A 25,667-nucleotide genomic window follows, 5' to 3' on the forward strand; every position below is an offset into this window, starting at 1 on the left:
TGTACGTATGTATGTATCTATCTATGTATCTATGTATGTATGTATGTATGTATGTATGTATCTATCTATCTATCTATCTATCTATCTATCTATCTTTCTATCATCTGTCTATCCATATACCCATGCATATGTATATGTGTATCTGTGTATATATGTGTATACACACATACATACATACACACATATATTTGATTTTGAGTACATGTTGTCTCCAAAATTTTAATATGAGTTCCTTGAGGGCAGAGACTTTCATTTTTTTCCCTTCTATTCCAAGTTCACAGTACAGTCTTTGACATGCAGTAAATATTTAATAAATGTTTGTTGATGTAAACGTGCCATGAATATATGGGAAAGGTCAGTAAATATATATCAATTGTGATTTTAAGTAAACACCAGTTAACTCACTATTTACGTAGATCATTGAGGTTTTGTTTTGTTTTTTTTTTGAAATAATGGACTCATGTCAAAAGTTTAGCAAGTTGCTTTAGTTTATAACAACCTTCAAAAGTCTGGTTATTTTTTTCTGAAGTAGCGAGGTGGATTGAGTCTGAAAAATTGGCTTAGAAATCTCATTAGAAACAAGTTCTCTCACAAGTATTCCAAGGCTCCCTCTCTCAGCTCAGGATAGAAGTCAAAAAATAATCTTCTGATGATAATTCGAATGCTTTTCTCCTGTTTCCATTTGGAACCTGAGAAAACAGACAGGCAGAAAAAAAATGAAGAATAGGTAGAAATAAAAACTTAAGAAAAAAATTTTCAAGTATAATTTGACGTTTGTTTCACAGGAGGCTTTAGAGAAGGTATTTCATGTTTACTGGTTTTCCATTTATTGGTCAAAATAGACTCACAAGTCTAACAAAAATCTTACCAGCTTCCTATTTTCATATTGTTGTGGGCTCACAAAATGAATGTAATAATGCCTTGCATTACTGGAGTGTTTTAAGGTTAACAGAATGCTTTAAACTACATTGAAGAGTTCATTGGATCATGGATGAAAAGGGACATCAGAGACCATCTTGATGAAATCTCTCATTTTAGAGGTAGAAACACTATTAAGTCCAGGTTGGCCAAATGACTGGTCAAGATTATTTTGAAGCTGGATCCTTTCACTCTGTAATCACCGCTTTTTTCAGTGTACCATGATGACTCCTACAATTGTAGTGATAGATAGGCAGGTATTATTCTCTTTTTACAGAGAAGAATAGACTTACTGGGGTCAAGTAATTTTCTGATGATCATACAGTAAATGGCAGAACTGTGACTGAAATTCCACTTTTGTATTTTTGTATTCATAGTCTTTTCTTTTCTTTTTCTACCTACTAGATTTTAAGCTCTGAAGGAGATAATTATGCCTTGTTCATTTTTTAAATTTCTGACCTACTTAGCAGAGTATCTTGATAATATGTGGTGATGCTGAGTAGTGTCCAGTAAATATATGTGAAAATGGATTGAATTGAATTATTGATCAAATATGTATCTAATGAATGTTACATACAAAGTAATGGTGAGTTACAAAGGTTCATGGCTTAGTAGAGAATAAATAAGACAGTGAAATAATTATAAGAACGAATGTTGCTATTGCTTTAATAGAAAGTGACCTAGGAGTTCAGAGGGAGAAGAGCTCACTTCCTACTTGGGTGATAAAATTGGATCATTAAGAATGAATATGATTATGACAGGTCAAAAAAAGAAAGGGCATCTCTCTTGATGTTGATTAGACATCTCTCTTTGTTGATCCAAGCAAAATGGATTGTATAGAAGCTGAAAATACAAGGTATATTTGAGAAATAATAAGTAATTTAATTTAGGTGAATTGAAGGTTTATGTTGGAAAATATTAGAAGATATGCCTAAAAAGCATGGCAAGGATCAACAAATTAGTTCTAAGTGGCCTCAAGTTCTGGATTTTTCTCAGAGTGAACACTCACAGAGACAGTACTAATTAGTATCTTTAATGCCAGTCATTAGACCCAGTGTCTACTGTGGTCCACAGATACCTCCCTTACCCTATGCCTGATTACTTTTGGCCCAAAAGCTGGATGTTACACTTGTCTGGGGGAGGGGATAGGGGCAATGCTTGACCACGTCTGGCTCATGCCCTATTTAATAATCTTGTTTTGCTTGATTTTCTCATCTCCCCAACCTTTATGTTCTTATTTCCTTTCTCCTATTTAGTGAAATTCTGTCTACACCCATTGTCCTTGAGTTAATTCTTTATTCTAGATGTATGCACAAATAATGGGATTTTGTGGGGTTGGTAACAGGACCTGATGAAAGACATTAAGCTAAACTTGAGCAGGTACTCTTGAATTTAAGGCTTCCGACTATGAACTTCTGAAAGGTTTTGGAGAAGGGAAATAATAATCAATGTCCTACTTTAGGAAGAGTAATCTGATTACAATGTACAGGTCAGATTTGAGTAGGAAAAGAGTATACTTAGGAGATATCTGCAATTTTCCAAGAATGGGGTAATAATGACCTGAATTAGACTAATAGTTATGAGACTGAAAAGAAAGATCTGAAAAAATTTGACAAGTGAGGAAGAGATCACTTTACTATCTGAAGGAAGTAGCAATGAGAAAAACCAAAAACAACAACCAAAACACCCCATCTAACCTCTTCTACTTGTACTTAATGAGTAATGAGAGATGTGGAAGAGAGTATTAATGAAGAAATGGAGATTAAACTCTCTCAAGTCCAGGTCAGTTTTCTTTGATGATTTCATGAAAGATAATGTCTAGGCTTTTTTTTTTTTTTTTGATCATGGCTTTCAGGTAGTCCTATAATTTTTAAATTGTCTCTCCTCGATATATTTTCCAGGTCAGTTGTTTTTCCAATGAGATATTTCACATTATGTTCTATTTTTTCATTCTTTTAGTTTTGTTTTGTAATTTCTTGGTTTCTCATAAAATCATTAGCTTCCACCTGCTCCATTCTAATTTTTAAAGAACAGTTTTCTTCAGTGAGCTTTTGAACCCCCTTTTCCATTTGGCTAATTCTGCTCTTTAAAGCATTCTTCTCCTCAATGACTTTTTGGGCCTCTTTTGACATTTGGCTTAGTCTATTTTTAAAGGTGTTAATTTCTTCAGCATTATTTGGGTCTCTAGCAAGTTGTTGACTTGCTTTTTATGATTTTCTTGCATCACTCTCATTTCTCTTCCCAATTTTTCTTCACCTCTCTTACTTGATTTTCAAAATCCTTTTTGAGCTCTTCCATGATCTGAGACCACTGCATATTTATTTTGGAGGTTTTGGATGCAGAAGACTAGACTTTTAGATCTTCCTCTGATGGTATGCTTTGTTCCTTCTCACTGAAAGAATGGAAGAAAATACCTGCTCACCAAGAAAGTAACCTTCTATTATCTTATTCTTTTTCTCTCTCTCTCTCTCTTTTTTTTTTTTTTTTTTTGTATTTTCCCAGCCAGTTACTTGAGTTTTGAGTTGTTTGTCAAGAGTAGCATATACTCTGGGGACCTGTTATTTCTCAGTTCCTCCAAGGTGGCATAATTAAGGGAGATGAGTTTACTCTTCTCCTGTCCTCTGCTCTGGTCCGTAAGCAGTATTCCCTCTCCAGAGCCTCCACCAGCTCCACTGTGCCTGCCAACACTTCTCACCCCAAGCTGCCTCTCAGGGCTGAGATTCACATCAGCTGTTCAATTCCTCCAAGGTCTTTTTGGTCAGGGCTCCAACAATGGAAGCTGTTACTGGGTGGGGTCAGGGTTAGACTGCTGCATTCCCTTCTCACCCAAGTGAAAGAACTTTCTCACTGACCTTTAAAGCTGTCCCATTTGTGAGTTCAGGAATCTGTGACCCACAGCTGCTTCTGGTGGTGCCTTGAAGGCCATTCCAGTCCTGTCCTTGCCATGGTGTGACCACGACTGGGGTGTGCTCCTTCCATATCCATTACAATAGACCTTTCCTGTTGACCTTCTAGGCTGCCTTGTGCTGGAAATCTCTTTCACACTGTCATTTTGTGGCTTCTGCTTCTTTTGAATTTGTTTAGAGTCATTTTTTACAGATATTTTATGAGCTTTGGAGGAAGAGCTTCTAGAGGTGCATCCTTCTACTCTGCCATCTTGGCTCCACCCCCTATTGTTAGTAACTCTTAAGAGAAATGAGTAATTTACATAGTATCAGCATTTCCATTCCAGAGTTTGTCTGTTTTACACTTTTTTTCTCATGAAGTGGTGCATACTTAGTTTTGTAGTTTCCAATATTTCACAGCAGTGATAGGACAAAAAGGTAATTTATTTAGCAGAAAGGGAAGAAAATGGTATTTTAGATAAAAAAGAATATGCATTCAGTTTAAAAAAGAGAGTGTCAGTAAATGTGTTTGTAATAGTGTTGTGTTTGTAACTTTGTCTTTAGGACAGTATAGTTTCCCTATTTAAACTCCATTTTTTTGCTTGGCTAGATTTGGAAGTAACTGTCAGTTCTTGAAAGCCATGTCAGAAAAATACAAATTCTGTTAGGTCCTGCCAAGTTGATAAGGTGTCCAGTATTAGGTTTATGACAGATGACATACAGTAGCAGAGGATTCAACTGTGGACTTGAGGCTATAGAATATATTGTTTTCCTCAACTTCTAATCATCTGCTCAGTTATTGGGGATGTTAATACTCTTGAAACTTGTGTTTGTCCTTCATGGACAAAGAAGGCCATGGCATCAGAGAAATGATGACATGACTAGCACTTGACTTTGTTTTGAGTGAGGGAGGGCTATGCAAGGTCATCAGCCTCACTTCTCCTCCAGAGCCATCTGAATGAAATGACCACATATTCATCAGGATGACTGGAGATGGCCCAGGATACACTGGGAGACCTTGGGCTCTTTGACGTAGATGGGAGATAGATTTCATGTTCAGGTACTCACTTAGGGTGAGGTAACACCCATTTCATTGAATAGGCCTGTTTAAGAAGTAGCCAGAGGATGGCCCCTTTAATGAGGCAAAGAGAAAGAAGACATCAGACTGGGAAGGAAACAGCAACAGTTACTATTGCTAATTACTATAAAGCAAGAGGTTCCAGAAAAGAGCCCTTAGGAAAAGGGAAAGGAAGGGAAGGGAAGGGGATCTAGCCAGTAAAACCCTAGTTAACTGGGCATCTTCTGGCCATTCAAATTTATGTTTCTTTACAAAGGCAAAGGAAAGAAAGGGGAAGATAGACAGGAGAGGAGGAACTGAGTAAGATAGAAGAAAATACAGTGGTAGTTTCAGTGTCTGTGAATTACAGTGTTTAAATTCATGATTATGATTAGAAGAGGAAAGAATTAAAGAGAATTGAAAGCAAGACTGTAAGAAGAACAGAGACAACCAGGTATGTTAATGAGTGAGTGCTGCCTTTGTGAGAGTTGGAAAATTGGAGAGTATGATAATTTGTGTAGAATCAAAACTGGTTAGGCAAAGTGATTTCTTAGTACAGAGAAAATGAGGGCATGTGTGCCAATTTGGAGAGCCAGCTATGCCTCTGTTTAAGAAATAGAACAAGTGGAGAGGTTTAAGTCCCACTCTCTCTCTGTTGGTTGAAGGAGCAAGTAAAAGGGACTTGGCACAAAAACCTGGGGCTTAATGTCTTCCAAACAAAGCAATATTAACACTGATGGAGATGTATTGAAGAGATTCTGTCCAGATATCCATATTGATACAAATGTATGTGTATGTGTGTGTGTGTGTGTGTGTGTGTGTGTGTGTGTGTGCATGCAGCAAATTTTTGTACATAATACTTAGGATGAGTATCATACTTTAAGATTTATAAAGCACTTTAAAATATTATTTTATTTGCTCCTCCCAACAACTCTGGGAGGTAGATGCCATTTCAACCCCCATTTTAGAGATGAGGAAACAGACTGAGAGAGGGTAGAACTCATGGGTCCGTTGGATCTATGCCACAATGGCTTCTTTGAGATGGAAGTTAAAATTTTAACATGAACATTTACACTTTGGAAATTGGAAAATGCTACAAAACAGGATTTAAATTTTCCTGCTGATTCTCTAGACATAAAAACTGATGGAGAAAATGTTAATAAAACATTAATATTAAAAGTATGGTTTGTGAACATAAAGCCAGTTGCTAAACAATTACCTGCACACTCCTGTATTAAGTGACTTGTTCAGGGTCAGTAGATCCAGACTAGGCTGGTCTAGACTCAGAACTTCTATTAAAAATATTCTACCACTGAGCCACCTATCTGTCCAGCTGTTTCTATGTTTATGTCTGTGCCCATACATAGATGTGTAGATATCTATATTTTTATCTAGACGTAAGCATTTCTATATTTTATCTACATTTAGATACACATATACACACATAAAAATATGCACACATATACACACAAGAAGGTTTGCTTTAGTTTGAGGAACATTTTTGGTGTACAATCCATAATGACAATCTACTTTAGTGGAGGTAGAACTCATACTGATAAAATGGAATATCCTTGAAATAAAAGTGCACATAGTGGGTTTTGTTTGTTTGTTTGTTTGTTTTGTGGTTACAAAAGACAGGTGAAACAAAAAAGGAAATGTGTCTCACTTGAGAGTGGTGGACTTGGAGTCAGGAACACAGGAATTCAAATCCCACCTTTGACTCAATGGCTATGTGACTATAGGAAAATCCCTATCCTCTGTGAGTCTCATGCAACTTTCTAAGAAAGTAGATTAGTCATAGCCATTAGTGGTTGATGAGGAATCTTAGGAAAAATGAAGGAAGTAATGGGTATGTGTAAAACCTAAGAAATTCAATGAACATTGGCAACAGCTCCTTAGTATTTTCATAAGGATAATGTGGTATTATTTTATTGCAGCAAATTTTATTTTCAATCTTTCTTCTATGGACAGAAAGAAATGTCTCCAATTCACTATAGTCAGAAATTGTGCATGTCCTTCTATTTGTTTTAACATTTAAAAAAATATTCATATATTTTAGAACTTGAAGCAAGACCATTCAATATGCCTTTCTATCTACTTAGGCAGGCAACTGTCATAATGGAGAGAACACTGCCCCTAGATTGTCATGAAGCCCTGTATTCAAATCTAGTCTTACACACTAGCTACATGTCGCTCAGCACATCACTTAACTTCTCTCTGCCTCAGATTTCTGCCTCAAATCTGTAAAATTGTGATAATAATGGTAACTACTCCTACTGTTGTTGTGAAGATCAAAATTATTATTACCATGCCAGTTGCTTATCATTATTCAATTATTTAGTAGAGGAGAGACAGAGAGAGATAGAGATAGAGACAGAGACAGGGAGAGAAAGAGAGGCAGAGATAGAGACAGAGAGGCAGACAGAGACAGAGGCAGACAGAGACAAAGAGACAGAAACACAGAGAGAGATAAACAGAAACACAGAGAGAGAATTATTTATATATCGATTTTGCATTCTTTGAGTACTATGAGTAATCTTTGAGAATTTCTCCAATTTTTACTTTATGAAGTATGTACTTTTGGTTTGAGAAATCATATTAGTTTCTCCAAGTCCATGCCCTTGAAAGTGGAATATAGACACATAATCCTGAATAAACTACTCTTTAGGTATGTTGGAGAAAAAGTTGTACAACTTTCAGAGGAATGTAATCTGTCATCTTACCCAAAACAGCTCATGTAGAGATGAAGAGTGGTTTCTAAAATCACCATCTACAGCCAGCATTATTTTCTTTGATCTTCAATAAAACATCAGTCACAGCAGTTTTAAACATATTATTGACCTTACCATATATACCATTACAGTAAATCTTTACAATCCACCCTAAAGAGAGGGAGTGCACGACTAACCTGAGAAACATTGGCCAAATATTTCAGACTTCTGCTATAAAGAATTCATAGCAATTCCAGGGACTATTAACTACCCACTGAGCAAGATCCGTTTATCATAAAATGGAATGCAGGCTGTGGAATACCTTTCAAAGAAAGATAATTAATGGTTGTTGCAGATTGAGCTTCTCTTGTAAAATGTCTTAAGTTAGCATTCACAGAAATAAATTTACTTCCAAAAATGCTATAGATAATTAGGAGAAGAATGTTAAAGGATAAATTTAGATGTATGTAATGGGGCTAGCACTGAGTAGTTTGTAATTAGTTTACTTACTACAAATAAGAACTTCTCAAAGAAAGGTATAATTTTTATATTTGTAATGGTGTGTACTCGCAGTTCATATTGGCCCAAAGTAATTTTCTAAAATTAACACAAGATGGGAGTATATTTTGAAATGCACAATACATAGAATAATAGACTATTATAAAAGGAAAGACTATTTTTGTTTCTGTATTTTGGTATTTCTGTAATATATTTATAGCCACATTTGAATAGACTACTTTCTTTATCCTAGGGGGAAAGTCAACTTTTACTATTAATCAGAGATTAATCTGCTTTATTATAATGATAAATAACTTCTAATAAGTTGACTATAATGTGAAAATCTTAAATGATTTAACTTCTGTAACATATTACACATTTTAATATAATGCTAGTGAGTTACTATGACATAGTAGAGAGAAAGTTTGCTTCCTATTTTTTTCTAGAGTAAAAACGAAATGAGTTTAAGTTCTTTGTCTGAAGTGCATTAGGTGTGTGACCCTGGGCAAATCACTTAATCTCTCAGTGTACCCAAACTGTTGTCTAAGACTACAAGTTTCAGCAACATCGTGGCCCAATTGGTAGAGTGCCCTCATTCTGAGTTCCTTCCAAGAAAACATACATAATACCAGTGATCTTTTTGGTAGCATATGATAGAGTTCATTAAAAAGACTTTTAGGCTAATAGGTTTATTTTTAACATTAAAGATAAACTTTAAATTTGAGATGAGGATATAAGGAATAAATCTCTAGTTCATTGGTAACTGAGATTATGGGATTCCATTGTGAGAAGATTTTTTTTAGTCCTGTTGAAAAATTAGGCATTTCCTACTAAGATTAAACAATTAATTAGAAAACCCTGAAGATGCAGTTTAACAGTCCCTTATTCACTCAGCAAATGCTTGTTATCTTGATTTACTTCATCAAATGTCCTACTTAAAAAAAAATAAATCAGTGCAGGAATCTCCATCTTAAAGAAAGCACAAGACTGATCGATAGAATTCAAACTCTTGTGGAAATCTTGGATTATTTGGGGTCAGGAACACTATGAAGAATCCAAATGCAATCAGGTTCATGAAAAATGGCAGATTGGTAAGAAGATCAGTTAATTTCCTGACAAATTGTCATAGATGAAAGATTTGTAGCTTCATAATTTGAAATCCTGATTGTACTTGATTATATTGCTGACATGTAAATGATCACATTCTTCAAAAAGACTTAAGTTATTCATCGGTTTGGAAATTTCAGTTTTAGTATAAAAGATAAGGATGTCATGGATATATATGGTATTTTATTTTATTTTTGTTTTTTTGTACTGAAATATAATTATGTTTCTGGGCCCCCAGGAAAATACAGAGAGATAGGGCAACATTTAATAAAATGAAGATTGAACAAAGATAATAAATAGTATTCATTAACTAAGTGGGTCTGTTGTGTTGAAAGGGAAATGGTGATTGCCAACAGAAAAGAGCATCATACAGACAGGTAGTGATCACAGATTGTTGAAAAATCTCATTTTGGGAAAAAGAAGTTGATTCTTTAAATCACAAACTGTGTAGAACAAAGGGTGTAAGAGAGAGAGTATGTGGCAAGATGGTGAGAAGAAGCTTTAGGCCAACTGTGCAATTGGCCATCAGCTGTTACTAGCATCAGAAAGGAGTTAGATTTGTGGAAGCCACCTAGCAACCTCTAACAGTGCCATAGTTACCTATAAAATGAAATGGGCTCATATCTGAGTAAGTCTTTTCTTTTGATATGCCACATATAACATGCCAAATAAAAGTGAACTAGGTTCTTATGTGAAAAGACATTCAAAGTTGTTGTTTATCCCCAACTCATGACTCCAGGAGTGTGGGAGGGAGGTTAGTAGTGAGAGCTAGCACATAGAATTTGCTTTCACTGTCACACTTTCTACCAGATTGATTATTATATGAGTACATAATAAATGAATTCAATAGGAATGTATGTGTAGAACCTATATAAAATTGTATGCCATCTCAGGGAGGGAGTGGGGAGGGAGGGGGAAGGAGGGGGAGGGAAGGGTAAAAATCTAAGATATATGGAAGTGATTGTAGAACACTGAAAACAAATTAAAAAAATAAAATTATCAAAGCAAAAAAAAAAAAACCAAGTGCACAATATTGGATGGAGGGCCAGATGAGAAAGCAGGGACAGAAATCAATCAATCAATATTAATTAAATTGTTATTAATTAAATTATTAATTAAAATTAATTAAATTGTTATTATGTGCTAAGTACAGGTGCTTCCAAATATGTGTATATATATATATATATATATATATATATATATATATATATATATATATATATATATATATATATATATATATATATATAAATAACAAGATTTATACAGGATAAATTGGAAATAATTAAAAGAGGGAAGTCATTGGAATTAAGGTGAGTTGGGGAAGGCTTGTAGAAAAAGCCAGAGGATCTGTTGAATTCATAAAGTATAATGACTGAACTCAGGAAAATTTTGCAAAGCCACTCTGTATTGTTAGGGGACGTTTTTGTAATTGATGAAGTTGTAAAGCATGGTTAAATAATGTATTTACTCTCAGTTATAAAGAAATTCAAATTAGAGGAGAGAGTGGGCCACTCATGCACAATCTGGTGCTGTGTGAAGGGAGTAATTCCTGCTTGGGCCTTACTATATGTTATGCCAAAAATAAGAGAAGATAATGATTGTGACTGTTCCATAAAAGCACAAATGTCCTTGTTGAATCTTTAAAAAATTTAAGGAAATTGTTGTTATGTAAATTTCCTGAGCACGCGTAACTCTGTCACTTGATCTAAGCCATGTTGTAATCTAATTATAAATCTGGATGACATCCTTATTATCCTTCTTCCCTTATGATTTATTGTTTATACTACACCTAATCTATCATATTTTTCAAGTTTTCTCCTATTGTTAAGCAATTTATCCAAAATCTTACTTCTGAAGATGAACATGTAGAATCTGCTACGTGATTTAGTGTGTTGAACAAAGCAATAATAAAAATATGGAAGCCCTCCGCAGTGAATCTCTTTCTCTCTCATCTCTCCTGTCAGTTACACATAGATTGGTTTGAGAACAGTGGAAAAGACCCTGAAATGTGAAAGCCTTCCTTTACAGCTCTTTGTGTCCAAAATTCCCACCATGCTTCCTTCCTTTGGAATTCTTAATCACTTACTCACCTTCAAATTTTAATATATCACCTTGCTTAGATGACATGTCACCAGCTATTAGAATTGTTTAGTAATTGCTTGGGAACTGCCAACTGAAAAACTACTTTGCAAAGAAGAACAAACAGGAGAGTGAAAGGACTAGAAGTCATGTCGGGAAAGACGATAGAATTATGGATACTTAGCAAAGGAAAGAGAAAACATAGGTGTTTTCATGTATTTTAAAGGCTACAAAATGAGAGAAGGATTAGACTTAGTTCTCACAGAATAAGTGTGATATGTGGTGGCCAGAATGCTGGTCCTGCAGTGCTTTGTTCAAATTGACCCTTGACTATAGGCAGACCTCTACAAACCTGTTTCCTCACATGTAAGATGGAGCTAATTGGACATGTAGTATCTAACTTATATGACTGCGATGAGGCTTAAATAAGATGATTAATGTTAGCTACTTCTCCAAATCTAAAACATTATAGGCACATAACAGCACACGTATAGATTCCTCTCATCATATGTCTGTATGCATATAGACATATGTGTGTGCATACATATAGCTACATATAGATACACATGTGTGTGCACGCTTATGTGTATGGTTTGCTTACTATTATTATTTGTAGAGATGAGAACCAGGATCAAGAAGTGAAAGTTGTGTGTAACTTAATGACTTCAGTACCTTCCAAAGAAAATTTCCTAACCAATAAAAATCTTCGAAAACAAGGCATTGCCTCAGGAGGCAGTGGTTGCATTATAACTGAATTTCTTCAGCTTTGGAGTAGCTACTTCTTAGGGAGGTTGTAGAAAGAATTCCTTTTAAGTGGGACTTGACTAGATAAGTCCCTTCAGTTGGATAGGTCCAAGGTCTGTTCCACCCCCCAAATTCTGATTCCGTAACCCACATGTGAACTAGGATAAATGGAATCTAAAAAAGACAAGTTTTATGAGTATAAAAGAAGTCTCAGTTTGGTTGCTGAAACATAGCACACTCCTGGGCAAAGTGCCATGATGGGAAACCCTGGGCATGAGGATGTGGGCAGGGTTTTGTGGGGTTAAAGGGAGATTTTGATTAAGGAAATCAGACTGACTGAAAACCATATAATTCTAATGATACAATTTTCTCTACTCTGTAGGCAGTTTGGGGTTTTACAGTTTGGGGCCCTGCTATAAGTACAGAAAATAGGCAAAAGCAACAAGAATATTTTGTAGAAGTTACATAACAGCACAGAAAAATTGACTTTCTACTTAAACATTTATTTTTGCCTTTTCACAGGCTCTGCTATTAAAAAGCTAAATAATTGCCTCACCACAGTTAATAAAACATAATAAACATGTTGTCTAATGTATATTTCTGAGAAAAGAATGAGTCCTGGAATACAAGAAATGCAATCTATGGTGAAATCAAGTTAAAATAAAGTTATGAAAAGAAACAATTGTGTTGTAGGTATTTTCTAATGATTTGCTTCTCAAAAATAATTATTCTTTGTTGGTACTGAAAGCTTCTTGTATTTTTTTTTTAACTTTAGGACACCATTGGAATTGAAATATCCATTACTAATCCTAAGCAAAGAGAGCTCCATTTAGATGTGATATTGACAGACATTTCCCTTAGCGGAGAGTCCACACTTACTCTGAAACCAGATGAAAAAGTAACCTATGTAGTCAAATATTCCCCAGTGATTACAGGCTGTGCAAATGAAAGGTATGTTTTGGAAAGACTAATGGATATCATATGTTCGTTATATTGGAACTAGCTTCTTAGAGGACCATGGCTATTTCTTTGCATGACTTAACCTTTAAGAACATTCACTTTTATCTTGTAAATTTTTTTTTAATTGGCAAAATTTCTTAATGTGGAATTTTGATTTTGCAATGTTCTTTCTTCAATGCAATGCATTTTATTTCTTTAAAAATTATACTAGATAATTTGTGGTTTTCATATGTATATTCTTTGTTATTCAGTATATGGCCAGAACCTTCTTAAGTGAAAAAAATATTTCACTCATAACAGATGGAAACGAGTTTTAATTTCCTTTATTGAAATTCATTTGACTCTGTTTATTAACTAGACATTTTGGACAGAGAATCTGTATAGGAAATTCCCACTGCAGAAACTCCCTGTATGCTGACAGGCATCTCATCTGTGATATACAATGCACAGCACAATAAGCACTTAATAAAAGTTTATTGACTGACATTTAGCCTTAGAAAATTGCCTGGGGCTATGAGAATTTAAGTGACTCATTAAGAGACACACAAACTGAATGGGTTAGACGTAGGTTTTGAGCCTAGGTGCTCCACATTCCAATCAGTGAAAGTGGCAAACATTAATTTAAAAAGCAGTTTTGAAACTCTTTATATTAATTATCTAAGTTCAAAAATCCTCTGAAGTGTCATTTTGTGCTAGGGCATATCGACATTTTTACTGAAATTACCTTTTTTGATCAAGTAATAATATTTTCAGTGCTAAATATGGTGCTCAATTGGAAGCATGAAACTAAGGCTGCAATTTGCTGTGGCTATGTGATTATATTAAATATAATTTATTCATGCATGTTATATTTGAGAAGATTTTCTATTTTTTTCCCATTTGGAAATACAGGAACAGCAAAATATTATATATGCCATTTTACCTGTATATTCCTGAGATATTCCCTTTGAGTTGCAATGTATCTATCTGTGGAATGGCTAACACTAGTACCAAGTGATTATTGATAAAATGGTTTTGGAAAATATATGTTAAGTAAATTAATTGATAATTATATTTCACAATTTTAATTTAAACCACTAAAACTCTATTAAATTATAAATTTCTCAAGTGGCATTCACATTGAGATTCAATGTATTTGAAGCCGTGTTTCAGGCTAAATGTTGCCAATTATTTTGAACTTTTGTTTTGCTTGCCTAATAGTTATGAACACAGTAGTTTTGCTGATAAAATATGAAACATTTCTCTTTCCAGTGTCGTTTTCCAGCCTCGTATAGGTATAGAATTCTGGTATTTACTGAAATTAACTGCTGAAAGACCCAGACCAACTACTTTGCCAGAAATACGATGTGACCTTGGAAAGTAAGTTGTATGGCACTGGGCTAATTATTTTCTACTGTTACTAAATATATTACTATATAATATGCTTATGTATTTTACATGAGGGATAATTATTATTTTGATTTGCTTTTGGTGGAATATATAATTTTTAGGAACCACTAAGGAAAGTCTGACTAATGTATTATTTTCTATATAGGATCCCTGGGGAAAAAGAGCGAACTTTTGGTCAGTCCATCCCTCTCAGCATTTTATAATATTTGTGAAACAGTTGATTCTGCTGTTTAACAGAATATTTCTTATTTCTATTCTAGAATAATCATTCAAGGTTTTGAAAATAATCAAGAAAGTGAAAATGATTTGCTCCACTGGGGCTTCGAGTCAGCCTTTAATTTCCACACGTTTGTGGGTGAACTAATTCAACACAACACTTTCCTCTTTTCTGAAATCCCTTGCCTCCTTATCCTGTTGCCAGTCTTTCCCTGTTAAGTCTCAGCCTTGGATTATTCTCATCATTTGAGGAAAGACAATGTGGCATGGGAGCAAGATCCCTGGATTTGGAGTCATGGGTTATTAACATTTCATATTATTTATGAGCTGTGTGACCCTGGTCAAGTCATTTCACCTTTCTTGAACTTACTTTTCTGAACTTTAAAATTAGATAGATGAACTTTTAAGTTTTCTTTTAACTCTTAATCTATGATCCCATGAACTCAAGCTTAGCTCCATGCCACGGTGACACATTGGAGTCATAGTTGAGTTTGGTTATGATAATTAATTCAAATTGAGAACTTTGATGAGATAGTTCATTGGAAAGTGGCAGTCACATAAAAAAATTAAAATTCATGATAACAATAAAATTAAAGACAATACAACATATGTATATAAAGAAACAATTTGGCATCAATCTAGTAACCTTAAATCTTACATTTAAATAACTCTAGAAAATATGAAATGAAGACAAGTATTATCCAACACATTATTTCAGCATTAATATCCAGTTAAAATGTTTTTACATTATTCCTCCTCTTTTGGAAAAGAATAAAATCACTCAAATGAAATGCATATTATTTGGTTTCTATAATAAAAGCATAAAGTAACTTTGAGGTAATGTTCCATAAAAACATAAAATGGTCATTGTGTTTATGGTGACATAAATTTTTGTAATGTTATGTAATCATCTGTCTTTAGCTGAAATTCCTCATGAGAAGAACAACTTAGAACTTCAGGTGAAAGGCAGTTTTGATTGCTTATCTTTATACTTATGCATTTTATTTATATTATCATTTTGATTTAAATAAAAGACCTTCTGATTATGCTGTTACTTTGGTGATAGAGGAAGACCTGAGTTCAGATCTAGCTTCATGTACTTACTGGCTGTATGATCCAGAACAAATGTCTTAGTCTTAATAGTCTGCTTCATTTGCCTCATCTGTAAAATGGGGGTAATAATAACACCTACTTCCCAGAGTTCTTGTGACTAACAGATGAGATAATAATTGTAAAGTCTTTAGGACAATGCCTGGTATATAGCAAGGAATGGATGAGTTTCATGTTCAGACTAAAAATGATTATTTTTTACTACTAATTTCTTGATTAATTGTTTTTGCCAAGTGTCAAAATAAAGTTTGGAAAAGTTTGAATCATTTTGAAAAATATGGTGCAATTATTTGAGAAATGCTGCAATATGTTATTTTATGCAGTATATCCATACCATGACAAAGGCCAATGGAAGGTCTAAATGTTATAACAGAGCATATCTGACTTCTCAGTCTGTGTTTTCCAATAATAATTAATGATTTAATAAGAATAATTTAAAAAGAAACTTCCATAGGTGACTGTCTATAATTAATAGCCAGCTGTTCTCTGTGTCAAAGGGCTCCCACTTCATGAAGTAGTTGTCATCCTTGAGTAACTGTCTCTACATCTGAAAGTACTCCCTCTGTGGTTGGACATAGCCACTCTGCCGTTCACTGCTATCAACATTCAACAAGACTGTCAGTAGAACTTCCGATGCCTCAGATGCATCTATCTCCTGATCTCATACACTTACCTGGGCACTTTTTCCTTCACCTCTGGTAAGGAAAACAAAAGAAAACAGAGGCATCCTATGTTGACAGACACATAGCAACCACACAGGACATAGGTCAACTATCTTTCCCACACCCAGAAATGACAACAGCTCTTGCCTCACTTTGCTGCCCTGTTGTTTCTTCCCTTTTCCAAGTGAATCTTTGTGATATCCCCTTAACAGCCAATTAGAAGACTTTTCTTTGTCACAGAGACACAACCTCTAAGTCAGATCGCTAGAAACTGGTTTCCAATGAACCACAGTTTGAAATGGAACCAAGCAGGAAACATTTTCACATGTACTGCCTAATCTATTTGGAAATTAAAGCAGATCTCATCATCTTTTAAGGACTGAGCCTTGAGTGGGCTTTATACTTCACTGAAGTAATTGTTTATCAGTAGCTTGTAAGTCCAATCAAGATTTCTACAGCTCAAGAAAGTTATTTTGATACCAAAATATTTATTGAGATTTCAATAGTCTGTGAAACCTTATTGAAAACATTACTATTAAAGGTGTTAGGAACATTTTGTTAGGGAAATGTGATTCAAAGATCTATTCTTATTTGAATGAATAATGAATGATAAAGCATTGTATTCTTTGCCAGGCACTATGCTAAGTGCTTTTATTGATTTTGGGGTTCTTCAGTGCATTTAGCTTTTTGCCCTTTTTCTCAGTTTCTTAACCTCAGTAGCTGTCCTTGGTTATTGATTAAGTACCTACTGAACACAAGTCATCATATTAGACAATAAGGGTGACGCAAAGATTAAATCAAATCAGAGTCACAGAGCCCACAGACCATCAGAGGAATTTGATAAAGACTCAAGAAGAAAAGACAGCATAGTCCTAGATATTTGTAAACCTGTGCTTGAGTACTAATTCTACTGATTAGTGAGGAATGTCTAATTAATAATTAGTGAGAATCACTCTCTTTCATAGCCTATTTGAGCCATAGTTTCCTCATATGGATATAATATTTTTATTAATTTGCCTCACAGATATAGTGAGGAATGTGTATTATAAACCTCAAAGTTCTATGTCCTCATTAGTTGTTTGTCTTAAAAAAACAACACATTGGAATAACACCACCATGACAACTGAACGGGATTGTACAGCATGAACTGTGCAGCCACTGTCCAGGGAAACCTTGTGGAGATGGGACCTCCCCCATATCAACTGCTGATCAAATACTGATGGACAGATAAACCTCAAAGGTTCCAAAAATGTCTGTTCCCTCCATCACTCCCCAGAAGATGACCAGCCTTGCTTCTAGAAAATCTCAAGACCATCAACCTGGTGAGTAAATGGAGATGTGACCTAGTCACTGTCTCTGCAGGTGCTGCAGTCCCTATCTTTTCAGTGGCCACATCTGCTAGAGATCTGGAGAAGAAAGTTCTTACTGCCAAAGTCTTTGGCACTGTCATATGTCCTAATATCAGAAAAGGATATGGCATTATCATTGTAAGATTCTAATGTCTTTTGCAGAAGTTGTATGGTCATCTGCTTTAGTACTGTGCCGTAAGAGTCCCTGGGTCTTTCCATCTGACTTGCAACTGAAAACTCTTCTAAGTATCGCACCTTGAGAGCAGGTACTATCTTGCTTTTCTAGTTTTAGTCTCAGTGCTTACTTGGTACTGAGCTTTGTATACATAAAATTTAAGAATTTTTTTCTGTCATGATTTATTCATGACCAATGCACAAGAAAGATATAAATCAAATATTTTAGGACTATTCTTCATGGTCTAATCGGGGTGGGAAACCTGTGGCCTTAAGGTCACATATGGCCTTCTAGGTCCTTGGGTGTGACCTTCTTACTGAATCCAAGTTTTACAGGATAAATCCTTTTACTAAGGGGATTTGTTCTGTGAAGAGCCATGCTTGAGGACCTAGAGGGCCACATGTGGCCTTGAGGCTGCACGTTTCCCACCTCTGTTGGAGATCAGAAAAGTTTAATGATGAAGGTGGCATCTGCTCTGAGTCTTAAAGAATGGGCATCTTTTAATAAAAAGGGAAAAAAGACCCACGTATATACAATTCTATATAACAGATCTTTTATGGTGGCAAGGAACTGGAAACTGAGGAGACTCCCCTCAGCTGGAAAATGGCTGAACCAGTTGTGGTATATGAATGTAATGGAATACTACTGTAAGAAATGATGAGTGAGAAGATTCCAGAAAAACCTGGAAAGACATGAATGAACTGATGCTGCATGAAGTGAGCAGAACCAGGAGAACATTGGACATAGTAATAACAACATTGTATGATAACCACCTACGATAGACTTAACTCTTCTCAGCAATGCAATAGTCTAAGACCATTCCAAAAGACTTGTGATAGAAAATATTATACACATCTGGAAAGAAAGAATTGTGGAATCTGAACGAAGACTGAAGTATACTATTTTCACTTTTGTTGCTGTTTTTTTCTTTTTTATGGTTTTTCACTTTTGTCCTGATTCTTCTTCCACAACATGACTAATGTGGAAATATGTGTAACATGACTGTACATCTCTAACCTATGTCAGATTGTTTTCGGTATTGGGGAGGGAGAAAAAATTGTAACTCAAAATCTTATAAAAATGAATGTTGAAAATAATCTTTACACGTAATTGGAAAAATAAAATACTATTTGAAAAAAGAATGGGCATCTCTGCCTCATTTTCCTCCTTGGTAAGAGGGACATAATAATAGAACCCTCTTAGAGTTTTTAGCAGTAGTTGAGGGATTATATTCCATGCATTAAGAATAACATGCACAGAGGTCCAGAGCCAACATAATTCAGGACCTGTTCAGGGAAAAAGAGTATGCAATTTGAGTGGAGTACTTAAAAGTAGAAGAGTATGAAATAAGTCTGGCAAAGTAAGCACCTCAAAGGCAAAGCTAAGGAGTTTTAAATGCATTTGTTTGTAAGAAGGTGACAGTGAGAAAAGTGACATAATCAGATCTGTTCATAAGTGAAATGAATCTAAAAGTAACGTAAAGGATGGATTAAATACAGGATAGCATGAAAGTGAGGAGGCTGTTGTAATGCTGCAGGTAATAAATAGGGAGGAAAAAGGTAGAAGTAAGAAACAAAAGAGAAAGAGATATAAGAAAGACTGTAGAGATAAAAGTCATAATAGGAAATAATTTATTGTGTAGGGGGAAAGAGAGCCAAAAAACCCCTCAAAACAAAGATAGCACCAATATTTCTAATTTTGCAACAGCTTAAAAGTTTTGTGTAAGAATATGGCAATATATTGTCTTAAACTTAAAAAAAAATATTTAAACGGTCTGTCCAAAATACTTATAGTAACAGAAGTAAAGTCTATATTTCCTTATATGGCTTGGTCCCTAGTGAGGCTTGGATTGGGTAAGGTTTATGATATGGGTCAAAAGGAATGAAGAGAAGGTAGGGACAAGGAGGTTTGCACTGCATAAAGAGACCACAGAAAGGTTTTCTTTTTCCTTTGTTTGTGTTTACCAGTCCTGTATTTTCCATAGTATAGGATAGGGAACCTGTGGCCTCCAGGTCATATGTAACCCTCTAGGTCCTCAACTGCTGTCCTTTGGTTGAATCCAAATTGAGGACCTTTCAGGTAACATGTAGTCTCAAGGCCACAGGTTCCCCATTCCTGGTTTGAGGAGAGGAAATCTCCTTTACTTTTGTGAAAGATCACAATGTTTATTCTTAGACAATTGCTTGGGGGTATGAAGAAGGTGAGAAACTTCCCCAGAAACACACATATAGCATGTATTAGAGATGCTGCTTAAATCTAGTTCTTTCTAAGTCAGAGCCTAGCCCTCTCTACTGCCTCCACCATTTTGTTTTTTAGTCTTTCACTTGTGTTCAACTCTTCATGACTCCATGGAATGTAGCACTTCAGGCCCTTCTGTCCTTCACCCTCCCTCAAAGTCTGTCCAAGTTCATGTTTGCTATTTCCATGATGTTGTCTATCCATCTCATCCTCTGACATGCTTTTTCTTTTGCCTTCAATTTTTCCAACATCAGGGACTTTTCCAATGAATCCTATCTTCACATTATGTGGCTCAAACATTTAAGCTTCAGATCCAGTATTTGACTTTCTAGTAAATACCCTGAATTAATTTCTTTAAGGAATTGAATGATTTGATCTCCTTGCTGTCTAAGGGACTCTCAAAAATCTTCTCCAGCACTACAAATTGAAAGCATCGATTCTGCAGTGCTAAGCTTTCTTTATAGTTCAACTCTCACATCTGAACATTAGAAAGGGAAAGATAAACCTAATTGAATGCAGAATTCTAGAGAATAGCAAGAGATAAGGTTTTCCTAAACAGCTTATACCATGCAGCCTCTCTAAGATGAGAAGCTAATTAACACATTTTACTAGAAGCAGTAAGTAGTTTTAAAGGCAGAAGAAGCAGGGTCTAAACTAAGATTTATAACAATATCCAAGAACAACATAGCACAAGGTCAGGTACAGATTTTCAAGCTGAGAGGCATTAGTTTAAGGAGACAGTTGAGGATTATATTAGACAAAAAGATATTAATATTATTTTTTGCACTTACGGCATTATCAGGTGGGAATAGTTTATAAAATGTTTTTCCCCGACACAATATGAAAACAAAAAACCTGGATATGTTGAGTTCCAGGGAATTCTTCCTTTCAAATCCCCTCATACCTTTATGTTTATGAATAATGTCTCTTTTGATATGTACCCCAAAGTAAGAGATTTGGAATTTTTTCCCCACAACAACCCTTAATCTAAGGAATTTATTTGAGTGGTAGATAAACCATTTAATTCACTAATATAATACGGGGGAAATTCTTTTAAACAGATGTTAATCTAATAATGAGAAAATACATTTTTTCATTTTAACATGAAACAAGACAAATTTACAAAATTTTAGAATTATTTTGACCAATCAGTTTTAATACCTCTGATATTTTGTTTTGTCATCTTTTGGCATGATCATTTCTTCGATAATAAAAAATGCAATAAAAAGTACCTTTAAAATAATGAGAATGTCCTGTTGGAAACTGTTTAATCAACTGACTTTTAGATCTACACTTTTTTAACCTGAAGGACCACAATGATATGGAACTACATCCATCTGCCATTAGTAGTCATTATCCTTTCTGGTACTGATGGATGGCCAGGACAAGTCTGTAATGTGGAAAAGTTTGCTTTCTTGACTACCATAATTACATAAATCTCATTATTTATCTCAATATATACTTCAATGATGTGGTTGCAGGAATTCTGTTGCAGATGTGAGTAGGCACAGGTAAAAGACCAATGGAATATCTGAATCCTTTAAAGTAAGCGCGCATTGTCATCAAATTTTCATCTTTATCATCATCCCTTTACAATCTTTGTTAACCCTGATTAAACATTCACCATATAGCTTCTTGTTAAGGACATGATTATTTTATCAGTTTTGATGCTTGTCTTTCTTAGGGCATTGTTTCCTTTGGCTTATTTAATATTTACCTCCTTCTGAACCTAATTCATCCTTGATGCTGGTTTATCCCCTTTTGACTTTTAGAACAAAGTAACTGATGAGCATAATCCTTGACAAACATTTAGCCAATCTTAATAGAGCTTGCTGAAAGAACAATAATAATTAGCAATTATATAATGCTTTAATATATAATATACTGATGTTACATGATATAATAGTGCATTATATATTAAATGTTATATGCATGTGTGCATATGTGGATATCCTATACATGCATACTTTATTTATGTGTATATACGTAGACCTTCTCATTCAGTCTTTACAATAAACCTTTCAGGTAAGTGTTATTATTATCCCCATTTTACAGATGAGAAAGCCAAAGCTGAGATTGGTTAAGTGACTTGCCCAGGGTGATGCAGAAGCTAAATGTTTGTGGTATTATTTGAACTCCCGTCTTCTAAGTCAACCACTAATATTCACTTTGCCACCTACTCAGTGCCCGGTAAAATGGAAGTCTGATCCTGAATGGGGAGAATTTTCAACAATTTAAGTATGCTTTATTATGTTATTTTTAGTCATTTTTATTAACACTGCACCAGAATTGGATAGGATACATGTCATGTTGCCTTTGCTTAGTTAACAATATTGTTATAAAAATTGTTGTAAAGTGGTTGAGTAAATTAAAAAAAAGTCTACCCATGTGTCTATATGAAAAATTATGATTTCCTCATTCATCACCCTGGGAAAAATTTTATTCTTTTATAAAAGATCTGCCTGAAAAGATTTTCTAATAACTACTTTAAATGGTCCATGGGGAATAATAAATATTTTATTATCACTGTAATAAAATAGCAAGACCAAGATGAAATAATAGTAGTATTTAACAATATATCAAAAGTTAAAACAATTACCTATTATTAAATTTTAATTTTGTCCATTAGTGAAGTGGACAGGATATTTTAAAAATAGCAATTATAAAATATCTTTGATGTAAAACCTCTTACAATGCAATTGTATCTTCATTTTGGTACCCATCTGTGATTAACTGTGAAACTGATACTTAAGGGCAGGTTAGATGAGATGACACTTTAAATTTACTTCGAGCTCCTTGGTTTTTTGGCAATAATTTAAAAACTAAATTTTTTCTCTCCATTTTTTCCCTTTCTGTTTTTCCTCTACACAGTACATTCAATTTTCTTTTAACACTTTGCTGGAAGAATGTAAGTGTTAAAAGTTCTAGACTTTAATCCTGAAAGTGCCTCTAGGTTACTTCAATTGACTTAGCTATGAAGTTCTTTAGAATTCTTAGCAAAGTATTCTTTTTTTCCATAAGTCTTGACACAAAATCTTAAAGCACATCTTATTTCAAAACTATAAAAACGTCTCGCAAAACCTTTCTCAATTATAATTTCTTTTCCTCCAGCACTTTTTAGAATGCACGTTATAAAATTGCAAACGTACCCAGATTTTATATCTTTTTACATTATTCTTCAACACAAACATATATAATGTCCACACTTGCCCTTACTTTGTAACCTATTTCAGTTTAGAAATCACCTAAACTAGAAAGTAAATTGGATAATTTCATCTTCCATTAAAGAATCAACCAGAATATTACTTCTTTTTATTAATTACACTCTTCTGTAGGAAAAACCATATTTCATAAAATATTGTTTTTTCTCATAATGTAGAGAATCTAGTAAGTATATATATATTTTATAAATACCTATATGACTGTATCTCTATGTCTATATAGAGAGCTATAATTATGGATATATACACATATACATACATGAATATATACACATATACATGCACAGACATACATATTTACGTATGTATAGCTATATATATGTGTGTGTGTATACATACACGTGCATACATAAGTATTATATATTATTTGTGGATATTTGCATGAATATCTCATATTGGACACACACAAGGATATTTACATATATGTGTATACACACACATATATAAACAGACTTTTGTGTGTGTGTATTAGAATGATGTTGCTAGCACCATAGGGAAAGAATTATTATTGGCCAATGTATGAAAGGGAGTAGGTTTAACTATAGATTTCTTATTAGTGGCCCTGTGTTAGTTTCTAGTGATCACTATTGTCTCCTTAACTGCCCATTTAATACAGCATTCCAAAATTTTGATGGCAATGGATGTCAAGCTCAGGAGTCTATATTTTACAATATTATTTCTCCTTTTTATGTAAATTCAAAATAATGTAAAATTGATACTACTTCCAGTCTTTTGGCTACCATCCTCCTCTCTATTGATCCCTTTAAAATTCATATAGTCAGCTTAGCAATTGCATTCATGAGTTCTTTTTTAGTATTTAAGTTTCAATTTTTCCATTCAATTCAACAAACATTTAAATGCCTACTGTGCGTAAGATGATGAATATACAAGAACACAGCTGTTATTGCCCTTCATTGTTTTTCATTCTTTCAAGGAAACGGAATATGTTCACAGATAAATATAAGCATTTGGGGGAGGAAGAGTGACTGTCTTTAGGTTCGTCCCCTGCTTTATGCTCCAGTAGGAAAAAAATTTACTGTTTATTTTACTGTTTTACTGTTGTTTTAAAGGAATTTCTTTTTTGAAGGGCTCCCGATCTCAAACTAGTATTCATTTTTCCCTTTTGCATTTGGAAATGAAATCATATCCAACTTTTCTCTGAATTAAATATCTGTCTATCTATCTATATCTATCTATCTATCTATCTATCTATCTATCTATCTATCTATCTATCTATCTATCTATCTATCTATCTATCTATCTATCTTATTCTTTCAAGCCTAGGTTATATGTTTCATCCTGGAGGGCATACACATTCTGATTTTTGAGTTTGATTTGTTATGATACATGGACTAGAGGAGAGATTGTTTCTTAAAGAACGTTATTGGCTTCCTTTGTTAAGAAAGTAGAAATCTTGGGAGAGGGAAGAGGTATATGAAATACTTCCAGGTAAGTTTTGAGGAGAAAGACTTGAGGGAGACAAGATCAAGACTGGGAGGCAATTGGAGAGACCCAAGAGTCAGCTATCAAACAATAGCCAGAGTTCCACACTGTCACCACCATTTCCACCTGTCTCCTGTGGAGTGCTCATGTAAGCATCCTGAGGCTAAGAAAAGATTTGCATCTGAGGCTGTTCAACAAAGTGATTTGGGGATATTACCCTTTGGCGGAACTAATACTGGGCAGTCATCCTGTCTTCTTTTCTTGTTCAAGAGAGCTCTTTGTTAAATACAAAATTTATTCTTAATCTTATTCCTTAATATAAACAATTGTTTATTCCTTAATATTACTGTGCATTTCTGTTGTACTACTCCTGAATATTCATATATTCAGCTCTAATCTTTCTCCTGAGATCCAGTCTTGCATCACCAATTATCTCTCTAACTCACAAACCAAATATTCCATGACATAGTTAGAGCCATATCCCATTTTTCAATGTGAATTAAGCTACTTTTTTTTTTTTTTCCACAAAAGATATTCAGACCTTCCTCAAGACTTGGTTCAGGACAGTAAAGGCTTACATTATTGACATCATGCTCTCATCACTTGAGTGCAAAGCATCCATGAGAACCACCAGGAGCACTTGGAGTTTTGACTGGGGCAAAGTAGGCAGGAGATTAAATCGACTCTACATGTCCTCAGTGCTTTATGGAGTCTCCTTTTCACACTATGACAAAATACATCTCTTCTTACTAATTGTTGAATGACTTATGACTATCTCATTTTGTTTCAAAATCAAAACTAAACTATGGCTCAGAACATACTGGCATCTGAACCTCAACATGTTTAGCAAAAAAGACTGTCCTCAGATGTTTGCCTCTTCCTATAACATTTAATACACTGAT

General features: G+C 34.5%; 1 protein-coding gene across 3 annotated transcripts in view; it reads left to right on the forward strand.

The window, feature by feature from the left end:
- The window catches only part of CFAP47 (cilia and flagella associated protein 47), a 917,896-nt gene that overhangs the window by 613,810 nt on the left and 278,419 nt on the right, over positions 1-25,667 (forward strand). For all 3 annotated transcript variants that reach the window (XM_072615192.1, XM_072615194.1, XM_072615193.1), the window contains 2 exons: positions 12,778-12,953; positions 14,214-14,321. In XM_072615192.1, the coding sequence (XP_072471293.1) occupies positions 12,778-12,953; positions 14,214-14,321 (284 nt within the window). The remainder of the gene's footprint in view (positions 1-12,777; positions 12,954-14,213; positions 14,322-25,667) is intronic.

This window comes from Notamacropus eugenii, chromosome 5 (assembly GCF_028372415.1).
Source record: "Notamacropus eugenii isolate mMacEug1 chromosome 5, mMacEug1.pri_v2, whole genome shotgun sequence".
NCBI lineage: Eukaryota > Metazoa > Chordata > Mammalia > Diprotodontia > Macropodidae > Notamacropus > Notamacropus eugenii.